We start from the raw sequence: 23,110 nt of genomic DNA, 5'->3' as shown, positions 1-23,110 counted from the left end.
GAAAGTACATTTCAAAGTGGCACAGGTCTGGCAACTCCTGAAGGTATACAAGTCTGTGAGACCTGACAAGATGCCTCCATGGGTCTTGTGGGAACCGGTGGATGTAGTCGCCAAGCCATCTTCTATCATATTTGAGAAACTGTGGCAGTCTGGTGAAGTTCCTGCTGATTGGAAAAGGGGAAATATAACCCCCATTTTGAAAAAAAAGTTAAAAAAAAAAAGTTAAAAATGAACACTCAGAGAACTACAGGCTGGTCAGCCTCACCTCAGTGCCCAGCAAGATCATGAAGTAGATCCTCATGGAAACTACATTAAGGTTTATGGACAATAAGAGGGCAATCGGTGACAGTCAACATGGTTCTACTAAGAGCAAATCATACCTGAACATTTGGTGGCATTCTATGGAATTACTGGATAAGGAAAGAGAGACTGACATCATCTACCTGGATGTGCAAGGCATTTCACACTGTCCTGCACAGCATCCTTGTCTCTAAATTGGAGAGGCATGGATTTGATGGATGGAGCACCCAGTAGATAAAGAATTGGCTGGATGGTCGCACTCAAAGAGTTATGGTCAACAGCTCAATGTCCAAGTGGAGATCAGTGATGAGTGGTATTCCTCAGGGGTCGGTACTGAACTGGTGCTTTTCAGCATCTTTGTTGGTAACATGGACACTGGGATTGAGTGCACCCTCGGCCAGTTTGCCGATGACACCAAGCCGTGTGGTTCAGTTGATACACTGAAGGGAAGTGATGGGATACAGAGGGACCCTGACAGGCTTAAGAAACGGGCCAATGCCAACCTCATGAAGTTCAACAAGGCCAAGTGAATGGTCCTGCACCTGGGTTGGGAAAATCCCAGGCACAACTTCAGACTGGGCATGGACTGGATTGACAGCAGCCCTGAGGAGATGGACTTGGGGGTGCTGGTTGACAAGAAGCTCAACACGACCCAGCAACATGCACTTGCAGCCCAGAAAGCCAACCATATGTTGGGCTGCAGCAAAAGGAGCGTGACATTAGGGAGAAACGAGGGTGGTGAAACACCAAAACAGGTTGCCTAGAAAAGCTGTGGCTGCCCTATCCCTGGCAGTGTTCAAAGCCAGGCTTGATGGTACTTTGACCAACCTGGTCTAGTGGAAGGTGTCCCCTGCCTGTGGCAGAAGGGTTGGAAGCAGATGAGCTTTAAGGTCCTTTCCAACACAAACCATTCTATGATTCTATGGTTCTGTACTTCTTTCTGACTACACCTTCTATACTAACAAAAGAAGTCGGGCTAGGTCAGCCTCTCACCTTTTCAAGGAGTTCAACTAAAACAAATTTTGCGCAGTTGTGCTCCTTTTGCACCAAAAAGTAACTGCCAGAGTCTGGGCAATGAAGAAAAAGTGGTCTGGCAAAATGTGCAAAGGCAAAAAAGGAAGTATCTGTGAGGCCAAAAACTGAAACCAGTGCACTTTAGTACACTTGACCACAGAGGCTGCAACTTAACCCACACTAGCAACGCTTCTCTGACATCAGCAGGTGGCTTTGAAACCATTACAAAAATACTTTCTTATCTACATTCTAGCACAAGTTAACACACATTACCAGTCACTTTTAGCTTTAATGCCTGAGCCCTATGCTGCTACCCAATAAAGATTTTCTATCTTAATTTTGGTCTGTTATATGCCCACATTATGCAACAGCATTCAACTGCAGAACACTTTTTTGTTGTTGCTGTTCCCACAGAACAGTTGTGAAATCCTAGCCACTGCACTAGATGGAAACATTCTCAGAATGACTCAAAAGTTTTCTACCAAATGAGCCAACTGTCTGTGAATCCATTTTCTCTATTGTTATGGAAGTTTAGAGAGCATAAAGGATGAGACATGGAACTGCAAAAGAAGGAACAACATTTTTACATTTGAAACAATCAGTTGATACTTTAGGGTCTGGCAATGTCTTTGACAGAGTATCACAAGTGAAGCCGGATAAAGTGAACTGCTTCAACCAAATGTTCACAGCTGGCCACTACTTGTCATTCTTTTTTTTCTTTTTTGTGCCAAAGATGAAGTAAAAATGCAAAATTCCAACTACTCAGAACTTTACAAGATCAAAGCAGTGTGAAATTCTGAAGCTACAACTTCCTTTAAGATCCAAGGAACAAAATCACAGACTCTGAAAAAGTAAACTGGAAAATTTAAATCTTGGCATTTCAAGTTGCCACTGAAAAGGACAAAAAAAAATTAAAAACATTACACTGATTATTTAACTAAGGGACTGTTTTGTGATAAAAATGAACAGGATTGTTGAATGAAGGCTACATAAACTCAACTGCATCACTTTGTAATTTTTTAAGTGCTTACTTTCTCCATGAACATTTTTTTTAAATATACTTTTATACATAGGTCAATTACCAAGTTAAACTAATAAAAATTTAATAATCTACTGACTAGCCACAAACCTAGTGTCTTGTCTGTTGCAAAGATTCGTAATACGCACTTTTTACTGGTAGGTACTTGTTTTGAAATAGTATTTTGACACAACTGCAACTTACCAGCATAATCCTGAATGTTTACATTTCCACCGGCTTTTATTATGTTATGTACAAGGTCTACATCTTGATGAAAAACAGCCCTATGCAGTAAGGTTTCACCATATAGATTCCTCCTATGGATGACTGAAAGTGATGTGGGGCAAACTGGATTTACAGAATTCCTACCAAAGGCTTCTTGTCCTGAAAAATAATGCAAAAGATCTGTGGAACAGAAAAATATCTTTCCTCTCTTGTTTTCAGCTTGCATTAAAGTTAGTAAATGAGCCTTCTGGAGAAAAAAATGGTCCCTCAATCTAGTAGAAACAAGTATCTCAAAAAAATATTATCAGTTAAATAGTAATACTATTCAATAAAAGATGTCATAGTGAATTTCACAACAAAACAACTGAAATTCAATGCACAGAAATATGACTTTGTAGAAGTGTGTCCCTTTTAATGACATTTTCTCAAAGTGCATTGTTTCCCGCTGGATAATAAAATTGCTATTCTAGGTTACAATTAATTACAAGACATGTATTTCAATAGCTAGTAAGTTATTCAGTATTTCTTCTTTTCTTAAATACCATTTTTATCAGCCATTTTTTGGTATTCATTTCTATTTCAAAACCTCCACTTTGTGATCAAGGAATATTTACACTATGATAGTGATTGAGATTAGCTCCCTCGGATTACTTTTACCCATTACTGAACAACCAGTTCAGCCATTTCTGCAATGAGCAAAAGCAACAGTTGTTTGGGAATATGAGGTCTAAATGCAAAAAACCAAAATGTAGAAAGATACTATTTTTAATTTTCAGCTTATTGTTTTACAAACAAATATGATTTCCCATTATGCACTCATTACAGTTTTTTAGCTTGGGTTAAATTATTTCCAATACATATATGAGCTGTTCTCTATTGCACCAGCAGTGCTATCCCAGCATACCCTCATGCTGTGGAGAAGAGCATCCTGGCTACTTCCTCTTCTGAAAAATAGAGAGGGAAGAAAGAATGGAGGAAAGAAAGAACAATGCATAGCCTAGGCCATTAATTCATTTACTAATGAAAAAACTTGGGACAGTAGGCTATATATACTGCTTCTCTCCACTTCTGTAGAGCTGGCTCACTAGCCCTAATACTCCATCTTCTGGGTGTCAGAAACAGCTGTCTTAAGTATGACCTTACAAACTCATAGTTTTCCTTGAGCTGTAACTCAGAAAGCCTGATGTCTCTTGCTGGTTTGCACATCGTCATATACTGTGAGCTCAGACTAATTCCCAGCCTTCTTAAGTTCTTGTCTCTGTGTAGATTTTTAGACTCTTAATAGGTATGAGTTTATCGAGGACCTTTCCTCAGTTAACCACATGGACAGTCCTCCTCTCCTCTACCTGTCCAGCTTTGCACAACCTTAATCATTTAAGATACTGCATTCCCTAGTCAAAGCTGGACAAAACCTGCCAAGCAGCTCAGGAGGGATTAAACCACAGACATATTCAGAACAAGGCAGAGTTGTGTGTTACACGCAATCTAATTTAACCTGTTACTTTGCCAGGACCTATTTCCCATCACTTCTGCCCTGCCTTCCTGATGTCTGACTGTGCAAAACAAGTGGAGCTTGCTGATCCAAACTGACCTTTTTCATGGGGTTGGTTTTTCTTCAGTGAATGACCAAACTAAGACGACTCACAAACTTGACTGCTAGATCTGATGTGAAAGGGAGGTAAACTTGCTAGACTGGATTAGTATGAAGCTACCTCTACAGGCAGTGCAACTCCCTTTGTAGAAATCATGCTAAAAACCCAACAGCTTGTTTTCTGAGTGGGAATTAGTAAGTCAATTTGAAATAGATGAGCAGTTAGTCATACAACTTTAACTCTCATAAAAACAGTGCTTCCACTGGGAGTAATTAACACCCTGTAAAAGAAAAGGTTTGTTAATTTGAGGTAGAATTACTCATATGTTGTAAGATCCAAGATGTAGCTGTTACGGTTCAAATACTTCCAAACTTTGCAAGCTGTTTAAATGATTGCAGGTGCACAGACAAATCTAGACTGAGTGGGCTTAAAAAAAAAACAAACACCTTCTAAGACCCCAGTCTTAAAGGCTCTGGAATAAGCACTTAAGTGAGAAAATTCTGTATTCTGCTACACACTTCTTCTCTGAGGCAATGAATTTCTCTGCATGCATCTTCAAAGGATGAAAAATTGCAATCTTTCTCTCTGACAAAGCACACTGTAAGGAAAAATACTTCAAAAGAGTGCTCCGTGATTGTTGTAGTGAAGTCCTTATAATGCTATATTTGAAACAGACAACGTAACATCAGGCATTCAAAACAGGAAGAATTGGTTTGAATAGGTCAGTTCTTGAGTATGGCAATGCCCTCAGAATGATGTCACACACAGAACACTAGATTTCAGAAGGATTTATAAATGTATATTAGGATCTACATTTTCACTCTGCATGAAAACATGTCTCCTCTGCTTTTCAGAATACATCATTTTTTTTCATATAAAAAGCTGTGATAAAAACTGCATCCTGAAAAAGACTCATGATTCTTAAGGAGTTTAATAATAAACTCCTTAAGAAAAAACTGTTAGGTTGCCAATATGTAGATTTAAATGACAGAGAGAAATTATCAATAATTTTAATTATTAAAATGAATTTTTATACCATCCTTTTAAAATAAACCCATGTCCCAATATATTGGAAATTTTATGAATTATATTTGATTCAGTATAGTTGTTCAAATAAAAAATCAACAGATATCTTACTCAGTTTGTTTTCGATTCTCTTGCTCCTTCTTCTCTGCTTAACTTCACTATCCTCATTCAGAGTTATTTCTTGGTATACGTTTGTTTCTAGATCCTGCTTATCTTCAGTAGATTCATGAATTTCACTGACAAGAGATTTGCTTAGAATCAACAAAAACATGTAATTCTCCATACAAATCTATATTCTCTATATAAATCTATATATGAGAGATAAAAACATCAATATATTTGATTTTTAAAGGAAGTCTGTAATAGCATGCAAGTGTACAGGCTAACCTAGGTACTACTGAAAAAAGGAGAAAGAAGAGAACTTACTTCCAGATCTCCAAATAAAAAGGTACCTTTTACCTTTTCATCATTTATAGTCACTTACAGGAGGAATGAGTACTCTGTATGTTACATTAATTTAAAAAATGAATTTAAGAATATTATGCACGATTTTGTCATACTCAAAATCCTTAGCTTTGTTTCTTCTTATACTGCCACTGTGAGACATTCTCTGCTGAGTTTCTTCAAGCATTTGGCAGTGACTGGAAATAGGAGCTCTGCACTCTCTTGAGGAGGTCTCGCCCAACTGTATTGCTTTCCTTGATGTTGTTTGGGCTGCTTCTGCACATGTGGCAGCATTCGCAGAATGTGCACTTCCCTGAACAGTTTGCTTTTCACTAGAGGTGGCACCCCAGTAATTTGAAGTTACTTCTTTCTCTCTTTGCTGATCACCCACAGGCTATAACAAAAAGTAAACGTTACAAGGAACTGGTAGCACGCAGTTAGAGCAAGGGTGGTATATACAGGAGCTCCAAGAATATTGTCTTATACATATACTCACAAAAACCAGAGGGGTTGCTTAACCAAATAACTGGAATTCTACAGAGACAACAGAGAGAGGCTGCCAAAGGAGAAGCACTCCTAAAGTAGTATGTGCCCCTGGCAGAATTAGCCAAGGAAATCTGGATACTCAGAATGAAAACCTGAGCAACAAATCTAGACTGGCTGACAGTGAACAAAAGCTGTTACTATCTGAAAGATGTTTGGCTGGACGTATGAAATGACTTAACAGATTCATTTCACCTTCCTATGGACATGAGCTCCTGTCCTAAAAAATAAAGTGATATTTAAGATGTCTTAAACTAGCCCATTTTATCTCACTCTTGCACAAACCTAGATATGTGCACAAGATCAGGAACCATGTCTCACCTAAGGTTCAGTAACTTCCACCTAAGATGTTACTTCTAAAGTCATACCATACCTGAGTGACAGCCACCACAGATGAGATTCACTTCACTTACCTTCAGCCTTCTAAAAGCCAGGTATTTAGACAACACTAACATCCTTGTTACCCCTACCACTAGTGAAGAGGAAGAGTTACTTTCAGACATGATGGTAATTCACATTGTCCTAAGTTGTGCAAAGGGGAGCCTAAATGACTGGTATACACCAGAGGCTTATCTTTAATAGTCAGGAAGAGAAAGCCCACCCTGAAGATCACATAGCAGCTAATTTGAGTATATTCACTGTTTTAGTCAGCAGAGTGTGACATGCTGCAAAGTATCACTCAAGCTGCTGAAACCTGTGTACTCATTAGCTCATTACACACTTCAGTAATGCTGAAAGCTCTTAGCACACACCCTCAGCAAACATGCATACTAGCTCTTTCACGTGATGTGGGAGAACTTGTTAGTCCTTTCTTGAGACATAGATGAAAATGGAGGATTTGATGATTAATTCTTTTAAATGACACATTCTACAGATGTGGTCCCTCCAGGTCCAGAGATGATATGGGTCTTTGGAACTTTCTTTCTAGAGAACATGAGATAGGGAACAGGTACAGAGGCACCAGGAGGTTTTGAAACTCTTATGCTGATTATAGATTTCCACATCAGTCACTGAATTAACTTTTCTGGGATTTCCCATCCCAGCAAGCTCAGACATTTTTGTAACATCAATATCAAAACAAGAAAAATGCTACTGGATTTTTAAACAAAAAAAAAATTCAAATGTATTTAACATGTAAATTACTGATGCTAGTTTATTCTTTACTGATTCACAACCCCAAGTAATCTGGCTGTTCTATATTTCATGATAAACATGTTTTTTCAAGCATTAATTAAACTGTGTATATACTTGCTCATTTGTTGTCCTCTGCAAGTCAGATCCTCTTACGGCTTTTATTTCTTCCATATGAATTTTAGCAAGTTGAGGCTCAGTCCTGTTTGTTATTTGTGTACAGTCATCACCTAATTGGAGAATACTAGGTTCTGAATTTAAATGCTCTTCCTCTGTGTTAAGCTGTGTCTCATTTGGCACTACAGGAGATCCTGACATGGCATTCAGAGCCATTACAAGTTCTACTGGCAGTGCACCACTGCTCTCATCTGCTGATGAATCAATGGAACAGAAATGACCTAAATCGTCAGGCAATGGGTTTATCATTTTAAGAGTCTCAGAATCACTGAGGGATCCCAACAAATCAGTAATTTCAAGATCACTAGTGTCTATATTCAGTTCAGTGAATGCTTCCATGAAAATCTTCCCTACAGATGTCAATGAAAGAGGTATATCATCATCATGGGAATGTTCTTTTACTGTGTTATCCATGTCAGAAGTGGTCATGGAGGTTCCCTGGCAATCTTCTGAAATATATGGAAGTGTATGTTGTGATGTCTGCTCGTTTGGAACCCTTATCATATCCTCCAGGACATCTAGACAAACGCTTACTTCTGGAGGGAGATCTTCATTTAATTTCTGTGAAATCTAAACATTTAAAAAAATGTTTATAAAAAGCAATGGAACAAATCTTTCTGAAAAGCATGTCATTAACATTCACTTGAGAAGTAATCCATATAAATACATGTATTTTGTTTGCAATTTCTGTGCAAACTACAAGACTTATAGCCTTCCTAAGAATTCATACAATTTCTCAACAAGGGTCAGAATGAGGTCTCAGTTTCAAAAGTAGAGCACCTTAGCTGTTTACTTCCCTAGCAGTGAAAATCCAGAGTAAGAGAGACTAAATCTTTCATAAAATCAAAGATATTATGTCATTGCCAATGACCCGAGGGTATTAAAGGGCTTCAAAAAAAGGCATTACGTGTCACCCAGAAATAATGAAAGTTAACATATTCACAATAACATAAAAAGCATGGTTAGTAAAACACAATGTATGAGTTTTGAGTATGTGATTATGTGGATCCCACACAGGTATGGAGCATTTCTGCTTCACAAGCTTGAGTTCAAAACTTTAGGTATATGTTTGGAGGCTGCACATTTGAGTTTCCACAATACAGAATTGTGGAATACGATTACAGAATACAGAACCACAAAACCATACCTGTTCTTGGAAAAGTAATACCACTACTGTTTTTCTTAATACTCTGAGCTGCTTTCAACAGGTTCATCCATTTTTAAACCAATTAGTAGCTTTTTTGACTTTTTCTTATCCCTGGTCCAAATACTTCTGCAGAAAACCAGATGCCTCAGCAGAACTAAACTGTATTTTTTTCTAGATAACATTGTATATAATAGTGCTGTTGTTTAGTAATATTTGATCTTAAGGAAATCTATTTCAATACATTTTTAGACTCTTGCTGCCAGCAAGTGGCAATACTGGTCACTGCAAGAATCCTTTAACCACTGATAATGTAATTTTGATAAAGCTCACACACAGTAGAACAGAAAGGGCAGAAATCTGACAGCACTAACTCACATTCAGTTTGTAAGCCATTGTAAACTCCTGACTCTTATTGAAAATTATTTCCTAGTTTTCTAACTATTTCTAACTATTTCTAACTCTAACTATTTCCTAACTTGCACCTGTGCAGCTAATTGTTCTTTTTTAAGTACTGATTACTTCTTACTTTATTGTATTGAATTACAGTCTTTTTGGACTACATCTCTAATTTGTGCAGGCTTTAGACAACTGGGAAAAAAAAACAAAACACTGGCATGACTTTCTGTACTTGGAGAACCATGGTATAAACAGCATGTATGTACATCACAAATCTCCTAAGAAAAGGGTTCAATACATTTGCTGAAGGGCAGGTGAAACATACATTTATATTAATGCAGAAGTATCACACAGGCATAAATGAAATCCAACACTTAAAATGTGACTGGTGTTCACAAAACCCCCGCTATCCTCACATGTTAATTATTCCCTTAATCCAGGCACAGATCCTACTGACCTTCTGGCATCGGTCCAGAATCTCTTATTTCTTCATTTTACCCAGTTAGCATACACTGGTAACAGCTGAGCATGGCCACAGTCAATGCCAGCCTCAGCTGATGCAGAACACACTAGACGAAGCATGTGGACAGAGAAGTCAAACACAGCTTTCATAAATAAAATAAAATAAAATAAAATAAAATAAAATAAAATAAAATTTTTACTTGTCTGTGAATATAAAAAGTGTGTGTTAATAAACTCACTGCAACGAAGGCCAGCGAGCAAGCCAGGCTTACCCAAGCCTTAGATATCCACCTCTCCTTGGGCACTACAGGAGCAAGCTTTAATGTGGCCTGTCAGTTCCAGCAGATGGCACTGTATTCACATCAATGCAAGGAACTTTTTTTCCATGTGTTTTGAGAACAATTAAAAAGTTAATCGAGAAATCAGTGGCTGTTTGGCGTCACAGACTGTGGCTTTCAAATGTTACTGGACTGACTAATACTGAAGCATAAATAATAAGGATGTAGTGGAAATGTTAAGTGGACCCTATCTGCCAGCTTGGAGTCAAAACAGCAGAGGAATTTAGCCCTTCAATACACAGATGTAAGAGAATCAGTGTAAGAGTTAAGGTGTCAGAAAGATCAACATTATCATCTGAGCTGAAGATTACTTCTATATAGTGGGACATGAGGGATGCACAGAGAACCACAGAACTGTTGAGGCTGGAAAGGACCTCTTGAGATCATCTAGTCCAGCCCTGCCGCCCAAGCAGCGCCAGCTGCAGCAGGTTGCATAGGACCACATCCAGTCAGGTTCTGAGTATCTATGGAAGATGGAAATGCACAAGGTTTCTGTGCAACCTGTTTCAGTGTCTGGCTACCCTCACAATTAAAAAGTGGGGTTTTTTGGTTTGTTTTTTTTTTTTTTTCAGATGGTATTTCTTTCTTTTTTGTTTCCATTGATTGTTCTCGCTGGGCAGTACTGAGAAGTCCAGCTCTCTCATCTTCATTCTTTCCTGTCAGGTGTTCATACATATTGGCAAGATCTCCTTGAGCCCACTCTCTTCCAGCATGAATAGTTCTAGCTTTCTTGGCCTGTCCTCATACAAAAGATCATAGAATGGTTTGGGTTAGAAGAGACCTTCAAAGGTCATCTAGTCCAAACCCTCTGCAATGATCAGGAACGTCTTCAACTAGAGCAGACTGCTCAGAGCCCTGTCCAATCTGACCTTCAGTGTTTTCAGGGATGAGGCATCAGCCAGTTCTCTGGGCAATCTGTTCCAATGTTTCATCACCTTCATCATAAAAAACATCTTCATTATATCTAGTCTGGATCTACTTTCCTTTCGTTTAAAACTGGACCCTGCAACAGGCCCTACTAAAAACTCTGTCCCATCTTTCCTATCAGCCCCCTTCGAATACTCTGTAACATGCTCCTGGAGCCTTCTCTTCTGCCGGCTGAACAACCCCAGCTTCCTCAGCCTGCCTTCACAGGAGAGCTGTTCCACCCCTCTTCATCTCTGTGGCCCTCCTCTGGACTCAGTCCAACAGGTCCATCTCTTTCCTGGGCTGAGGACTCCAGAATTGAACACAGCACTCCAGGTGAGGTCTTACAAGTACTAGTACTCCCAAGCCCTCCTCCCCAGGGCTGCTCTAAATCCCTTCATCCCCCAGCCTGTACTGGTGCCAGAGGTCACCTCAAGCATCACGCAGGACCTTGCACCTGGCCTTGTTAAACCTCATGGAGGTCACATGGATTCACTTCTCAAGGTTGTCCAAGTCCCTCTGGATGGCGTCCTATCCCTCAGATCCCAACCTCATCACTTAGCTTGGTGTCATCTGCAAACTTGTTGAGGGTCTGCTCAATTCCACTGTCCATGTCATTGATAAAGGTATTAAACAGTACTGCTCCCAGTACAGAGCCCTGAGTCTCTACTGATCTCCATCTGGACATGAAGGCATTGACCACCACCTTCTGGATGTGACCACTCAACCAATTTCTCATCCACCAAACAGTCCACCCATCAAACCCATATCTCTCCGATTTAAAGAGAAGGATGTTGTTGGGAACCCTGTCAAAGACCTTAGAGAACCAGATGCACCAGTCTTTTAATTCTCTTCATAGTTCTGCACTGGATGCAGTCCAGTGTGTCTGTATCTTTCTTGTACTGAGGACCCAGAACTGGACATATTTTGCTGCGGATGGTCTTACCAGTTCTGAGGAGATAATCACCTCCCTCGACTTGCTGGCAACACTCTTCCTTATGCAGTCCAGGATATTATTCACCTTTGCTACACCAGTGTGTCACTGGCTCATGGTCTGCTTATTTTCCCCCCTTATTTTCTTCCTCTGCAGAGCTGCTTTCCAGCCAATTGGTCCACAGCACATACTCATGTCCAAGGTTATTCCTCCCCAGATGTAGAACTTTGCGTTTTCCCTTGAGGAATTTCATGAGATTTCTCTCTGCTCAGTTCTCCACCCTGTTCCAAGTCTCTCTGAGTAGCAACACAACTATCTGGTATATCAGTCACTCAGTACCATCTCTGAACTTGAAGAAGGTGCATTCTGTTCCTTTTTCCAGACCATTAATGAAGATATTGAACAGTACTGGACCTACTAGTAACAGACTAACCACAACACATATCAGAGCTGATACATTGCCAAAATCAAGACAAGTCCTGCTGTCAGGACTTCTACGTAGCGATTATTAGTTTATTAAATTCTCTTGTAAGTACACAAAACTAACATGCAGGGACTCACTGCCTGGTTGTCGAGGCGGCTGTCTTGTCCCTTCTTCAAATTAGGATACACAAACCTATGACAGCCATTAGTTCCTCTCACAAGATGTCTTCCTGCAGCACTTAGATCTTGCCAGTGCCAACATCAACCAATATGCAAAAAGAATAATTCACTGCAGTGATCATTTCCAACCTTTTTAGTCCAGGCTCCTAACATATCCCCTCTGGAGGATGCACCCAATCTGCCTGTTCTACAGAGGCTGTTAACTGTAGATAATCTTTGCTCTAAGGCATTTTGATATTGTTCTATTTAACTAATTCTGTACAATGAATGTTTGATTTAATAAACTTGGTATTATAGTTGTATACTTGTAGTGTAATTTTCAAAAAAGGAATAGCCTAGAGGATTTCATTTTTGTCCTTTGCTCCAAGACAAGGGATACTCGACCACGTAATCAATCATATTTGCTACAAGACAGGGACAATTAGCCATAGTGGTCTTAAATTTCTCTTTAGTGAATTTTAGCAAGTACTGTTTTTCCCACAAACTTAACCAGACTGCCTGAAAAAAAGGAAAGTAAAATAGATTTATATATAATTCTAACCTTTTATTTTTAGATACAAAACTATGGGACTAGCCAGAACAGTCATAATGCTATGATTTCAGCAGAAAATTACACTGCATATTGTAAATTGCTTCACGCTGGAATGTCAAAGAAAACATAATGGAACTGGTATCCTCTCTAAGTTAATGGGAGGTTTCCTAAGAAGCTGCAGATAGCAGCATTACATGTACCCAGTAAGATCCCCTCGTTTTTCTAGCACCCATGCAGCTGATGCCGCTAATGGTCAGAAATTCTCAAAACTGCCCATGACACTGCAGTAGGACTTGGTAACAGCAGTTACTTTTTGCTGCAAAAATAGCAACAGAGTAAATTTCAACTATTTTCTCTGTCCATCACAAATAGAGCTGAAAGCAATGAACCGGTCAGAGTGAACTGAGACTAGAAATCAAAAAGCACAGAGAGCATTGAGTCTCAGAGGAGCAACAGGAGGTAACAATGCAGAGGTTGCAAAGCAGATACAAGTAACATCACAGAGTTGAAAAATGAGGGAAAAGATAGATTCAAAGCTATTCCCTCACTTTTACCTTATCAGCAGTGAAATCCGTCACTCATGAGCAGCTCTAGTGTTACTAAAGAGGTGTATGAAATAGACTGGTACCACCCGTTTTTGGCCACAAGTGATTACTCCCTAAAAGAAGGACAGTTACAGATAATCTGTTCCTCCTCAAAGACTTTCCTAATATCTCTCCCATAACTTTCATTGATGGAAAATATGGTTTTAGTGACTAAAAGTCTTCATTACTTTAGCTTCCTTATAGATTCTGGGTCATGGTGATGTCTTTCCTACTTCCCTGTCACTGCTATGCTTCTACCCTTGTGCCCTGCAAACTTAATAACTGCAATTCCTACCCAAAAAGCAGGAAATAAAAATTAGCTCTCAAGTTGTTTTCACCCAGTACACTCGGTGTCAGTTTCTACAGCTGTGTGCTTGCTTTTTAAAATGAAAGAACCAGGATTTTTTCAGTAAAATATGGTCTATATTAATTCAGTAAATTATGGCCTAAATAAACTGATTAAGCTAAATGGTATTTTATATACATTTAGTTGTAAAAATACACTAACCTTTTCTTCTGAATCTTTCTGAAATCCATTCAATTCAATATCTAAATTTAGGAGAGTAAAATATTTCAGTTGTATTTTCCACATCTGAAAGTTATCATCTCTAATAAAGCAGCCTCATTTCCTGACTGAGGCTGAAGTTCTAAACTTTAAAAATTAATACAGTCATGTTCCCTAACTGAATTGACAACAAGGTTTCTAGTTAGGCTCTGTTAGCCAGCAGAATACATTCTAGGGCTCTTTTGTCATGTATCTTCACCGCAGCTTAGAGGCCCATGTTTCCAAAAACAGTCAGCAGATGGAATTGCTGTCCATTCCCCAGGATGAGACCTATTCCCTGCTCTCTGTAATTACAATGCAATTAGACAATAAAACTAAAACAACCCAATAATTTACTGCCTCTGAAAAGGGCTGATCCCAATCCCTGTGCTTCAATCACCATGTTTTGACATACATGTAACTCCCTGGGAATTTCCTAATCAGAAATGAAGTGAATGATTTTCTACTGGGTTTCCAAAATTAGCTCAAACAGGGAGACTACAAAACAGATAGGTCAATCTTGCACTGTTGGGAGCATAGAGGAACAAACATAAGTACAACTGAAGTAGCAGCAGGTGACAGACAGATCAGGGGAATCACCATTAGTTTTTTTGTTTCTCCTTTCTTACAGATGCCTTTGATTTTGGATATGTCAGTAAGAAGCATGTAAGAACCTTAATGACTGTTACATCCATGTTTACCTTACATATCCATAGAGCATTTGAGTACCGTGTGGCTTGTAACTTCAGTCAGAAAAGCAACAAAATAGTTTCAAACTGAAAATATACCACTGGCTTGGGAAAAACATTTATTTCTTCAAACAATCCCAACAGAATACTTACAAGTGTGCAACTTGTAGTCCAAGACAAGAGTGAAAACTAAACAACTGCTGTAAAGGCCATATATAGTCAGATCCTAAATAAACCTACAGGGATACTAATCTTCAGCTTCTCAAATTATTTTGTCACAGCTAGAGCAACTTTCAGTTTTGTGCAAAACACAACATACCTACAGAATTATTTTGGTGTCCCTCTACTGCAGCATTCAGTGAAAAACCAGACTTAGAAATATTTTCAGTAAGTGATGGATACTTTATCCAACCCCTGGAATTATATAATAAAAAGTTTTTCTTCAGAAATAATTGTAATCTGTTCAGTTTAGGACAATTTTTACAATACTTTAGAGTTTATGCAGTTTTGTACTTACAATTACGTGTGGAAACTACTGCAATTATTTTAAAGGCATACTTCCCTTTACAAGCACATATAGCAACTAAGACTTTCAGATTTCCTGAAAGGCGCTAACTATGTTTGTACATAAGTGAAAAAACGGTCATTCCTATTTTTATTACTTCTTCCTGTATTTCTATTTTAAATTTATCTGCTGCTGAAATCATTCCATAGCTTCTAAGAGTGAAAGTTCTAATTTATTTGTTGCAATTTTTTTGTTTATTTGTCTAACGTCTAATCCCTGAGTAGTTCACAGTCATTCCTGTTGCTTACACCCCTATATCTTTGAAGGAAATATCACCAATGAAAACAAGTACAGTTTGACCCATATTGGAAACAGAATTGCCACTGACATAAATATAGATGTTTCACTAAGCAAACAAGGAAACTACTTTACAATAGAGTATTTATAATAGAGTAATGTAAAAGGTAATGAGAATTTAATTGTTTAATTATAGTCCACCTGACTGGACTTCCTGTGTGACCTATAATACTCACTGCAGGAGAGACTGAGACTGGTCAGATGTGTATGCCTCTTGAAATATCTGAATGAAAAAAAAAAAATTAGCAAGTTAGTAAACAAAGTACTTCATTATTTATTTTCTCAGCTTCATTACATGCTTATACTTCTGTAATTGAGTTGGAAAATGGAAATTTTTGATCCAGTCTTTACATACATACTTATAAGATAAAAATCCATTCCACTTAAATCTTTCTTTTTTTCTTTGTGCTGTTTGAGAAAAATGCTAAAAAATAGATCAAGACTGTGAAAGACAGCACTCACCCAGAAGGAAAACATACCTACACAAGTACGACATGAATGCTTTAAATGTTGGGTGTTTCATACATCAAAAGACCAAAAGCAAGGTATTTTTATTTCAACTCCCAGTTTTAATCCTCTTTTTGTAACAATTGCCTTTTTTCATTAAGACAGGATGCTACTCGAGAGACTGTGGAGTTCAGTATACAACTCTCAATATCCGTGGAAAAACCAGAATTAAAGAACTCAGCTGACAACTTGTCCCATCAGCAAGCTGTGACAGAGGTGCCACATGCAGAGGCATGAAAGGTCATGTGGGTAAGGTGAGAGCTAATATCACAGCAAGAACCGAATTGGAACTCTTCAGTAAAAGGAACTTGGATCTTTTTTTTTTGTCTCTGTACATAACGGCAAGTTCTCCCCTAGCCTGGGACAAGAAGTAAAGATGTAAAGTCTAAGGCAACCAAGGAATGATTAAGACAGGCAAGTGAACTGCAGAACACTTCTGATCCAGATGAGCCAAAGACTGGGTATTACTAGTGGACTATCAGCTTAACAGCTGCAATTTTAAACACAGCACTGACATACAATGGAGAATATTCACAGCACCAGGAAACCTCTGGGAAAGAATCTGTTAGTGTGGACACAAAATGATGACTTATTTGGCTTGCACAAGATATTAGCAACACAGCAAGAACAACTATCTTAGCAATGACATGAACAGCAACAGGAGGAGTTAGCCCAGTAAGGACTGTTAAAAGGCTCAGATTCTGGTACAGGACAGATTCTGTAGAAACAGCCTGTGCAACAATTACAGACTGATCTAGTTCAAAAATACTGCAATAGTAGAGTTGGCAGAAAGTTACCGACTTTGCTAAATACACCCTTTGTACAAATCAGCCCTGGTATTTACACAGAACATTATCCAGAGATCAAGCAAGGTCAGCAGGTTAGCTGACTAAATCTCTTTGACTAGCTAACATTGCTCAGTCAGACACTTAAAGCTCAGTGGTATACCTCAGAAGAAGTAGGAGCTATTTTGTCTGCTAAAAAATTAGGTTCTAAGCAAAATCAGTGCATTGCTGATATGTTGCGAGGCCTTCTCACATCATGAAAGTTACACAAATAGTATTTGTGGCCATGGACTGCAAGTACTTGGAACAGCCTTTTGTCCTGTTCTCTTGCTTTTGGCAAGAAAATCCATGCAAAACTCAAACTATTTTTCTCATTTGAACACTTACTAATAGGGCCAACTATCTGAGGGGACTCCAGATGTGCTCCAAAAAAGACTGACGCCTAAAAGCTTTAAGTGCCGCCAAACAACTTCCGGTGCACTTGGCCGAACTGGGCAAGAAAAAAAAAGGCCCTGAAAAACATGAAAAGCACAAACCTGCATCATGGGGCCTGCCTGAACAAGCCATGGAATAGGGGGTTAGTAGATAACAGCAACGATCTGTCAGTTGGAAAGAACCTGAATCCTAGAAAATCTGTCTGCATATCTACTGCATCTCTGGTGGAAGAGAAGTCTTACTTACAATCTCTTACATAGAATCACAGAATAATTTAGGCTGGAAAAGACCTTTACGATCACTGAGTTCAATCATAAACATAACACAGCCAAGTCCACCATGGAACCATGTCCCTAAATGCCACATCTACATGTCTTTTAAATACCTTCAGGGATAGTCACTCAACCACTTCCCTGGGCATCCTGTTCCAGAGCTTGACAACCCTTTTAGTGAAGAAATTTTTTCCTAATATCCAATCTAAACCTCCCCTGGCACAACTTGAGGCCATTTCCTCTTATCCTTTGCTTGGGGGAAGAGACTGATTCCCACGTCACTACATCCTCCTTTCAGGTAGTTGTAGAGTGGGTGAGGTTCCCCCTGAGCTTCCTTTTTTCCAGGCTAAACCACTCCAGTTCCCCCAAGCCATTCCTCATCAGACTTGTGCTCAGCATTCACCAGCTTCACTGCCCCTTTCTGGACCCACTCCAGCAACTCAATGTCTCTCGTGTAGTGAGGGGCCCAGAACTGAACACAGGATTTCAGGTGCGGGCACAATCACTTCCCTGGCCCTTCTGGCCACACTATTTCTGATACAGGCCAGGATGACATTGGCCTTCTTGGCTGCCTGGGTACAAGCTGGCTCATGTTCAGCCAGTTGTCAACCAGCACCCCCGGGTCCTTTCCTGTGAAGAGCCACACTGGTGCAATCTATGCATGCAAGTATCAAGGATGAAAGGCTAATATGGTTCCTTACAACATTCAGTGAAGATTTAAATTTTATATTGTCCCCATGCTGTGCATAACCAAGCTGCTAGTGGCATGCTATATAGCTCTCCCAGGAAAAAAAAAAAACAAAACCAAAACAAATAAAACTGTGAGTTTCCCAAACTATTCGGTGAAAAGTACAAGGTTTCTTTGCTTTTATGACTTTTCCTTTGGCAGACAGGGGATTTATCCTTACACTTGGAAGAATCCCTTTCTGGGACTGCAAACTGACTACTCCGGTGAGACACATAAAGCCAAAGACTTAGGTCAGGCAGCAGGTAGTCATCCCTGCTCTCAGAGGAGAAAGGGAGAGCATAAATGGGCACTTCCCTCACTCCCTCTGTCCTTAGAAAACCATGATAAATTTCAGTCAAGACAATCCTGGGACATGCAAGCAGCAAAACAGACTTACAGAAAAAAAGTCTTTGAAATAATAGCTTCTTTTTTCTTTCTATTTCCCATGCTGTCACTTGAGAGAAATTTATTTGTAATTCTATAATGCCCTGTAAAAACATTTACTTCAGTAGGAGTGTCTTTATTCAATGTAGTTTCTATTCTCTAGAAAGCAGTTTAGTTCTTCTAAAAACTCTTCTCATACTGGATACACAGTGGTCTTTGGACTGGTGAATCCACAACACTAAAGACAGTCTAACAGTTACAGGTTTTAAAATAATTTCAGTTACAGAGTAGAAACCTGTTTGTTTCTAATTGTTTCATGAGTGTGTCCTATGCAGATGGCAAACTGATTGCTCAACTGAACAACAGTTTATTAATTAGATACCAAATGTGGCAAACATATTGAAAGGCAGGCTAATTAGCATAATAAGGAATGCAAAATTATCCATAGAGTAGAATAATTAGCCCACCATTATGCAAGCATTCTATTCTGCATTTGACATTATTATCTTTTTTAAAGAAACAATTGTCCAATCAATGGATCACAGCTAATCTCATAATGAGTAACTGAAGGGTGTATTCTCGTATGGTTAACCCAGATAGTTGTCCTTCAGCTTCTGAAGGGAACATATTAAAAACTCTGTCCTCCACAGCTTATCTTTGTCATGGTCTTGTTCCTCACATACACCCTCATGAAATACCAGGGAAGAGACCCTGATACATTCCTGGAGAGAATGTGCTACACATGTGACAACTGTCATGACGTAAAATTCATTTCAGCTGCAAACCACCAGGTTCCTTTGCACATAAAGAATGTGAGCCCCAGTGAGTTTATTAACAATTATTAGCTATGTATGTGTAGCAGGGTACACACAATTTCTATGCTTACTGGATTTATCTGTTGTTGCTTCTGACTATACATGTGATCACAAAATTTCGGTATAAAACAGATTTCTGGAGAAGCAATTCCTAGGAAAACAAACAAACAAACAAGAAAATTACAGTAATTGTAGGAATGAGACTGTGCCATATGTGGTGAAGGGATTATACTTAAAGGAAGTTTTGATTGCCTTAATTCCTATATAACATTCCATAACTCCACAAATTTCTACATAATCCAGTAACTGAGGTATAAGCATCAAAGCTTCTGATATGCAATGGACTTAAGTGGATTAAGTAGATTTTAAAACTACAATATAGGAGAGGTCAGAAATTAATAAAACCAGCTGGGGAGGAATTTATTTCAGTTAGTGTTCTGGCACCCTCCCTGAGTGTGTATTGGAGTGTGTACCTTTCCTAAATTTTTTTTTTTAAACTAAAAACTGTAATTTTGGTGAGCTGCCTGATCCACTTGACTAAGAAATATTTGTAGTCCTCTATGGAATACTTTAATGACTACGCAAAGGAAGAACTTCTCTATGGAAATGAAAAAAAAAAGAAAACCCCTAGGTTTCCAAACTAAAATTACTGACATTAACAAAATATACAGAAAATTAATCTTTGTTATGTGTCTCATCACCCAATTGCTACTATAGGAGTATGCACAAATATATGAGTAATGAATATCAATTCCAATTTACTGAATGTAAATTGCCACAGGCAGAATGCTAAAAATATCATAATCTATTACATTTACAGAGACCAAAAAACCCCACCCAGCCCTCAGACAAATCCCCAGTCTAAAACCTGAACACTGAGTCAAATAAACATGCCTTAAACCATGCGTGTTGAATATTGCAAGGTTTTAATTCCAGTGAATAACCACAGACAAATTCAAAATGGGATGATGCGTCTTTCCTCAGACAAAACTACTGAGCAACTACGAAAGGTTCATCATCAGGAAATCACATTGATGTGAAAAGTTTCTGTGGATTTCAATGGGCTTTATGTAAGACTTATATTAACTCAGAGCAGGCTGATTAAAAAAAACAATAGCCTGCCCAGGTCTTCAACCTGACAAAAAGACAACCCAAAAAAAGAAATCTGGGGGAATACTAAGTACACCTTGCGCCACTTACAGAATGGGTAGTCTCTGTATTGCTGCAATAAAATGTACAGGATCCAAGTCAAATGGATTACATGAAAATGCTGAGGAGGTACCCATAAAACTATTATGTAATTGCAACATGATTGCTTATGCAACCTGCTCTAAGGGAGTTACTAGGGAGAATTTTAAGACTTTAAATTAGTGTGCACATATTCATGTTAAAATTAATAATACGCTTAAAATAATGCACTTAAATATTCCTACCCAAATTTGTGTTAAAAAGAATGGATATATTAACAATATTAAAGCTTTTTAAAAAAATTACTATGTGCAACTATAGTAACGACAACTATTATATGTATAGTAACTACAAGTATTGTATGTATAGATTCCATTTATAAACCTTCTATGTGTTTAGATTCCATTTATTTTATTCTGCTCAAACACAATACACATACCCAAATAAAAAGGATATCCCTACACATAGTTCAAACACTTCTCAAGCCAGATATTCTCAGTTACTAGTACCTACAAAAAATGGAGAAATTAAGAGCACGCCTTTTTTTTCATATATTGAAAATGTGCTGAACGTTCTTCTAGAACGAGAGTTAAATCCATGAATATAATTAGGGAGCACATACAGTTCATGAAAATGAACTCCATGTAACGCCTATGTTGAAGTAACACAGACTTGGGCAACACTCACAGCAGCAATTCATTGGAAAAAACAACACAGGCTGAAAGAACCTGTCTTACCTTTATGAAATCTTGTTTCTGCTCTTAAATGCACATCCTCACTAAGAAAAGGCAACCTTTGCAAAATAAAATAAAATGCCATTAAACAGTTGCATGCTCTGCTTTTCACTCCTATAAACTCCAAGGAGAGTTGAGGCAACCAAGGGCATCATCTTGGCCTCCCCTGGGGACACTGCTAACAGCATATTGGCTGAGTGCACCTCTCAAGCTAACACCAACAGTAAAGAACCCTCAGACTGTGAAGATACACCTGATACTCTGCACAGAAAACCTGCGGTAGGGAGGCGCATCACCAGTTTACGGATTTCCAAGCAATACTGGGTTGCGAGGACAGCACAAAGTGCAACCACTTGGTAACTTCAACTCTGCCATGTCTTAAGACGATATAAGAGAGAATGTCATGAAAATAGCATCAAGTTAAAGTTGTGGAGAAGTTAACATCAGTAGCAAACATATTCAGTAATGTGTTTTTTATTTTCTCTGAGTTGGGTTCTGATACATTTCATGTCTGCTAACTGTTACCTGGGAGGTCTGGAGGTTACAAACTCGGAAGCCCACAAGGTGTGTTGTGGAAAATGCACAGGGCCATTTGCAGAGGTGAGAACTACGGTGACTAGGGGCATAAAAAAACAGAGGGAAAAAACCAAACCAAAACCAAAACTAAACAAAATGTATTAAATATTCGAGAAGAGCCTCCCGTGAGGCTCGGGAGGGAGGGTTCAAGTGTCTGGCTGTTCCTTGCCAGGGTGAAGCGCGGCGCGGGGGAGCCGGAGGTCAGCAGTCCGCTTCTCCTCATGGCTGCGCGGGAGCGGACCCTCAGCCCGCCGCCACACCTGCCGTCTCGCTCTCACAGGTACTTGCGGTGCAGAGCAAGACCGCGTTACCTCCTCCTCCAGAGGAGCTCCTCTTCATCCACATCGCTTTCCGGCACGGAAGCCTCCACGATGGTCTCGTCGCTGCTGCTGTCCTCACCGCCGCCGCCGCTCATGCCTGCTCCGCTTCCTGCTGCTCTCCCTGGCTGCCGTCTCTGGCCCCTGCGTGCCGCGCTGCTCCCCTCAGCGCAGGAGGCGGCCTCCATCTTGTGCAGCCTTAGCCCCGCGTTGCATCAGACTAGCCGAGAGCGGGCTGGGAGAGGCAGAGCTGGAGGGGAGAGCCTGGCCGCGACCAGCGCTGCCTACTGCGCGGGCAGGACCAGAGGGGCTGGCGGCGGGAGATAAAAGCAGGTCTCCCTGCTGAGAGATGATCTGAGTCTCCTTCAGCAGGACCAGCCTTGGCCTGCTTGGGGCGGCCCTTTCGCGGGGTTTGCACCTCCTTGCTAGCACTGGGCCGCTGATCCAGGGCCTGTTGTACACATCTTTTCAGCAAAGCCACAAAGTGCTCAACATTCTCATACACGTGTCATCGAAAATTTCTCTCTTTTCCTAATTTTTGTACTTCCATGGCCACATTTTAAGCAGCTAACTTAATCTGCTGCCCTGAGCAGCGTGAGTGGTCAGTGGTTGAGCTTGAAGGCCTTAAAAGGTCTTTTCCAACCTAGCTGATGCTGTGATTTGGTGCTTTAAGTGTAGGAACGTATCTGAGAGAACCAAATTACATCCTGCCAGTACTGTCACAGTATTCGCAGTAGCGTTCTTATACATAACCCAGCAATCACCTGTTACCCACAGCAATGTTTATCCTCAAGCAGACAGATTCTGCCCCAGCTCTGCCTTCTGCAGCTGTGCCCAGGACCCGTGTGGAGCCCAGCTGTGGACAGGCCACTGCAAGAGCTGCAGGCATAAAAGCTTGGTGGT

The 23,110-nt window shown here is 39.6% G+C and overlaps 1 protein-coding gene across 1 annotated transcript in view; it reads right to left on the bottom strand.

Annotated features, from left to right (window-relative positions):
- Positions 1-22,534, bottom strand: part of ANKRD31 (ankyrin repeat domain 31) — a 66,042-nt gene extending 43,508 nt beyond the window's left edge. Inside the window, exons 1-10 of the mRNA XM_062612397.1 lie at positions 22,202-22,534; positions 21,318-21,373; positions 19,464-19,543; positions 15,644-15,690; positions 14,925-15,019; positions 13,881-13,921; positions 7,411-8,040; positions 5,736-6,013; positions 5,287-5,411; positions 2,537-2,716 (exon numbers count right to left, since the gene is read on the bottom strand). Of these exons, the coding sequence (XP_062468381.1) occupies positions 2,537-2,716; positions 5,287-5,411; positions 5,736-6,013; positions 7,411-8,040; positions 13,881-13,921; positions 14,925-15,019; positions 15,644-15,690; positions 19,464-19,543; positions 21,318-21,373; positions 22,202-22,395 (1,726 nt within the window). The 5' untranslated portion in view covers positions 22,396-22,534. The remainder of the gene's footprint in view (positions 1-2,536; positions 2,717-5,286; positions 5,412-5,735; positions 6,014-7,410; positions 8,041-13,880; positions 13,922-14,924; positions 15,020-15,643; positions 15,691-19,463; positions 19,544-21,317; positions 21,374-22,201) is intronic.
- Between the last annotated feature and the right edge of the window lie 576 nt (positions 22,535-23,110).

This window comes from Pezoporus occidentalis, unplaced genomic scaffold, assembly GCF_034315485.1.
Source record: "Pezoporus occidentalis ecotype Australia unplaced genomic scaffold, CSIRO_AGI_Poc_V1 ctg16, whole genome shotgun sequence".
Taxonomy (NCBI): domain Eukaryota; kingdom Metazoa; phylum Chordata; class Aves; order Psittaciformes; family Psittacidae; genus Pezoporus; species Pezoporus occidentalis.
This window is presented reverse-complemented; position numbering and strand designations above follow the sequence as displayed.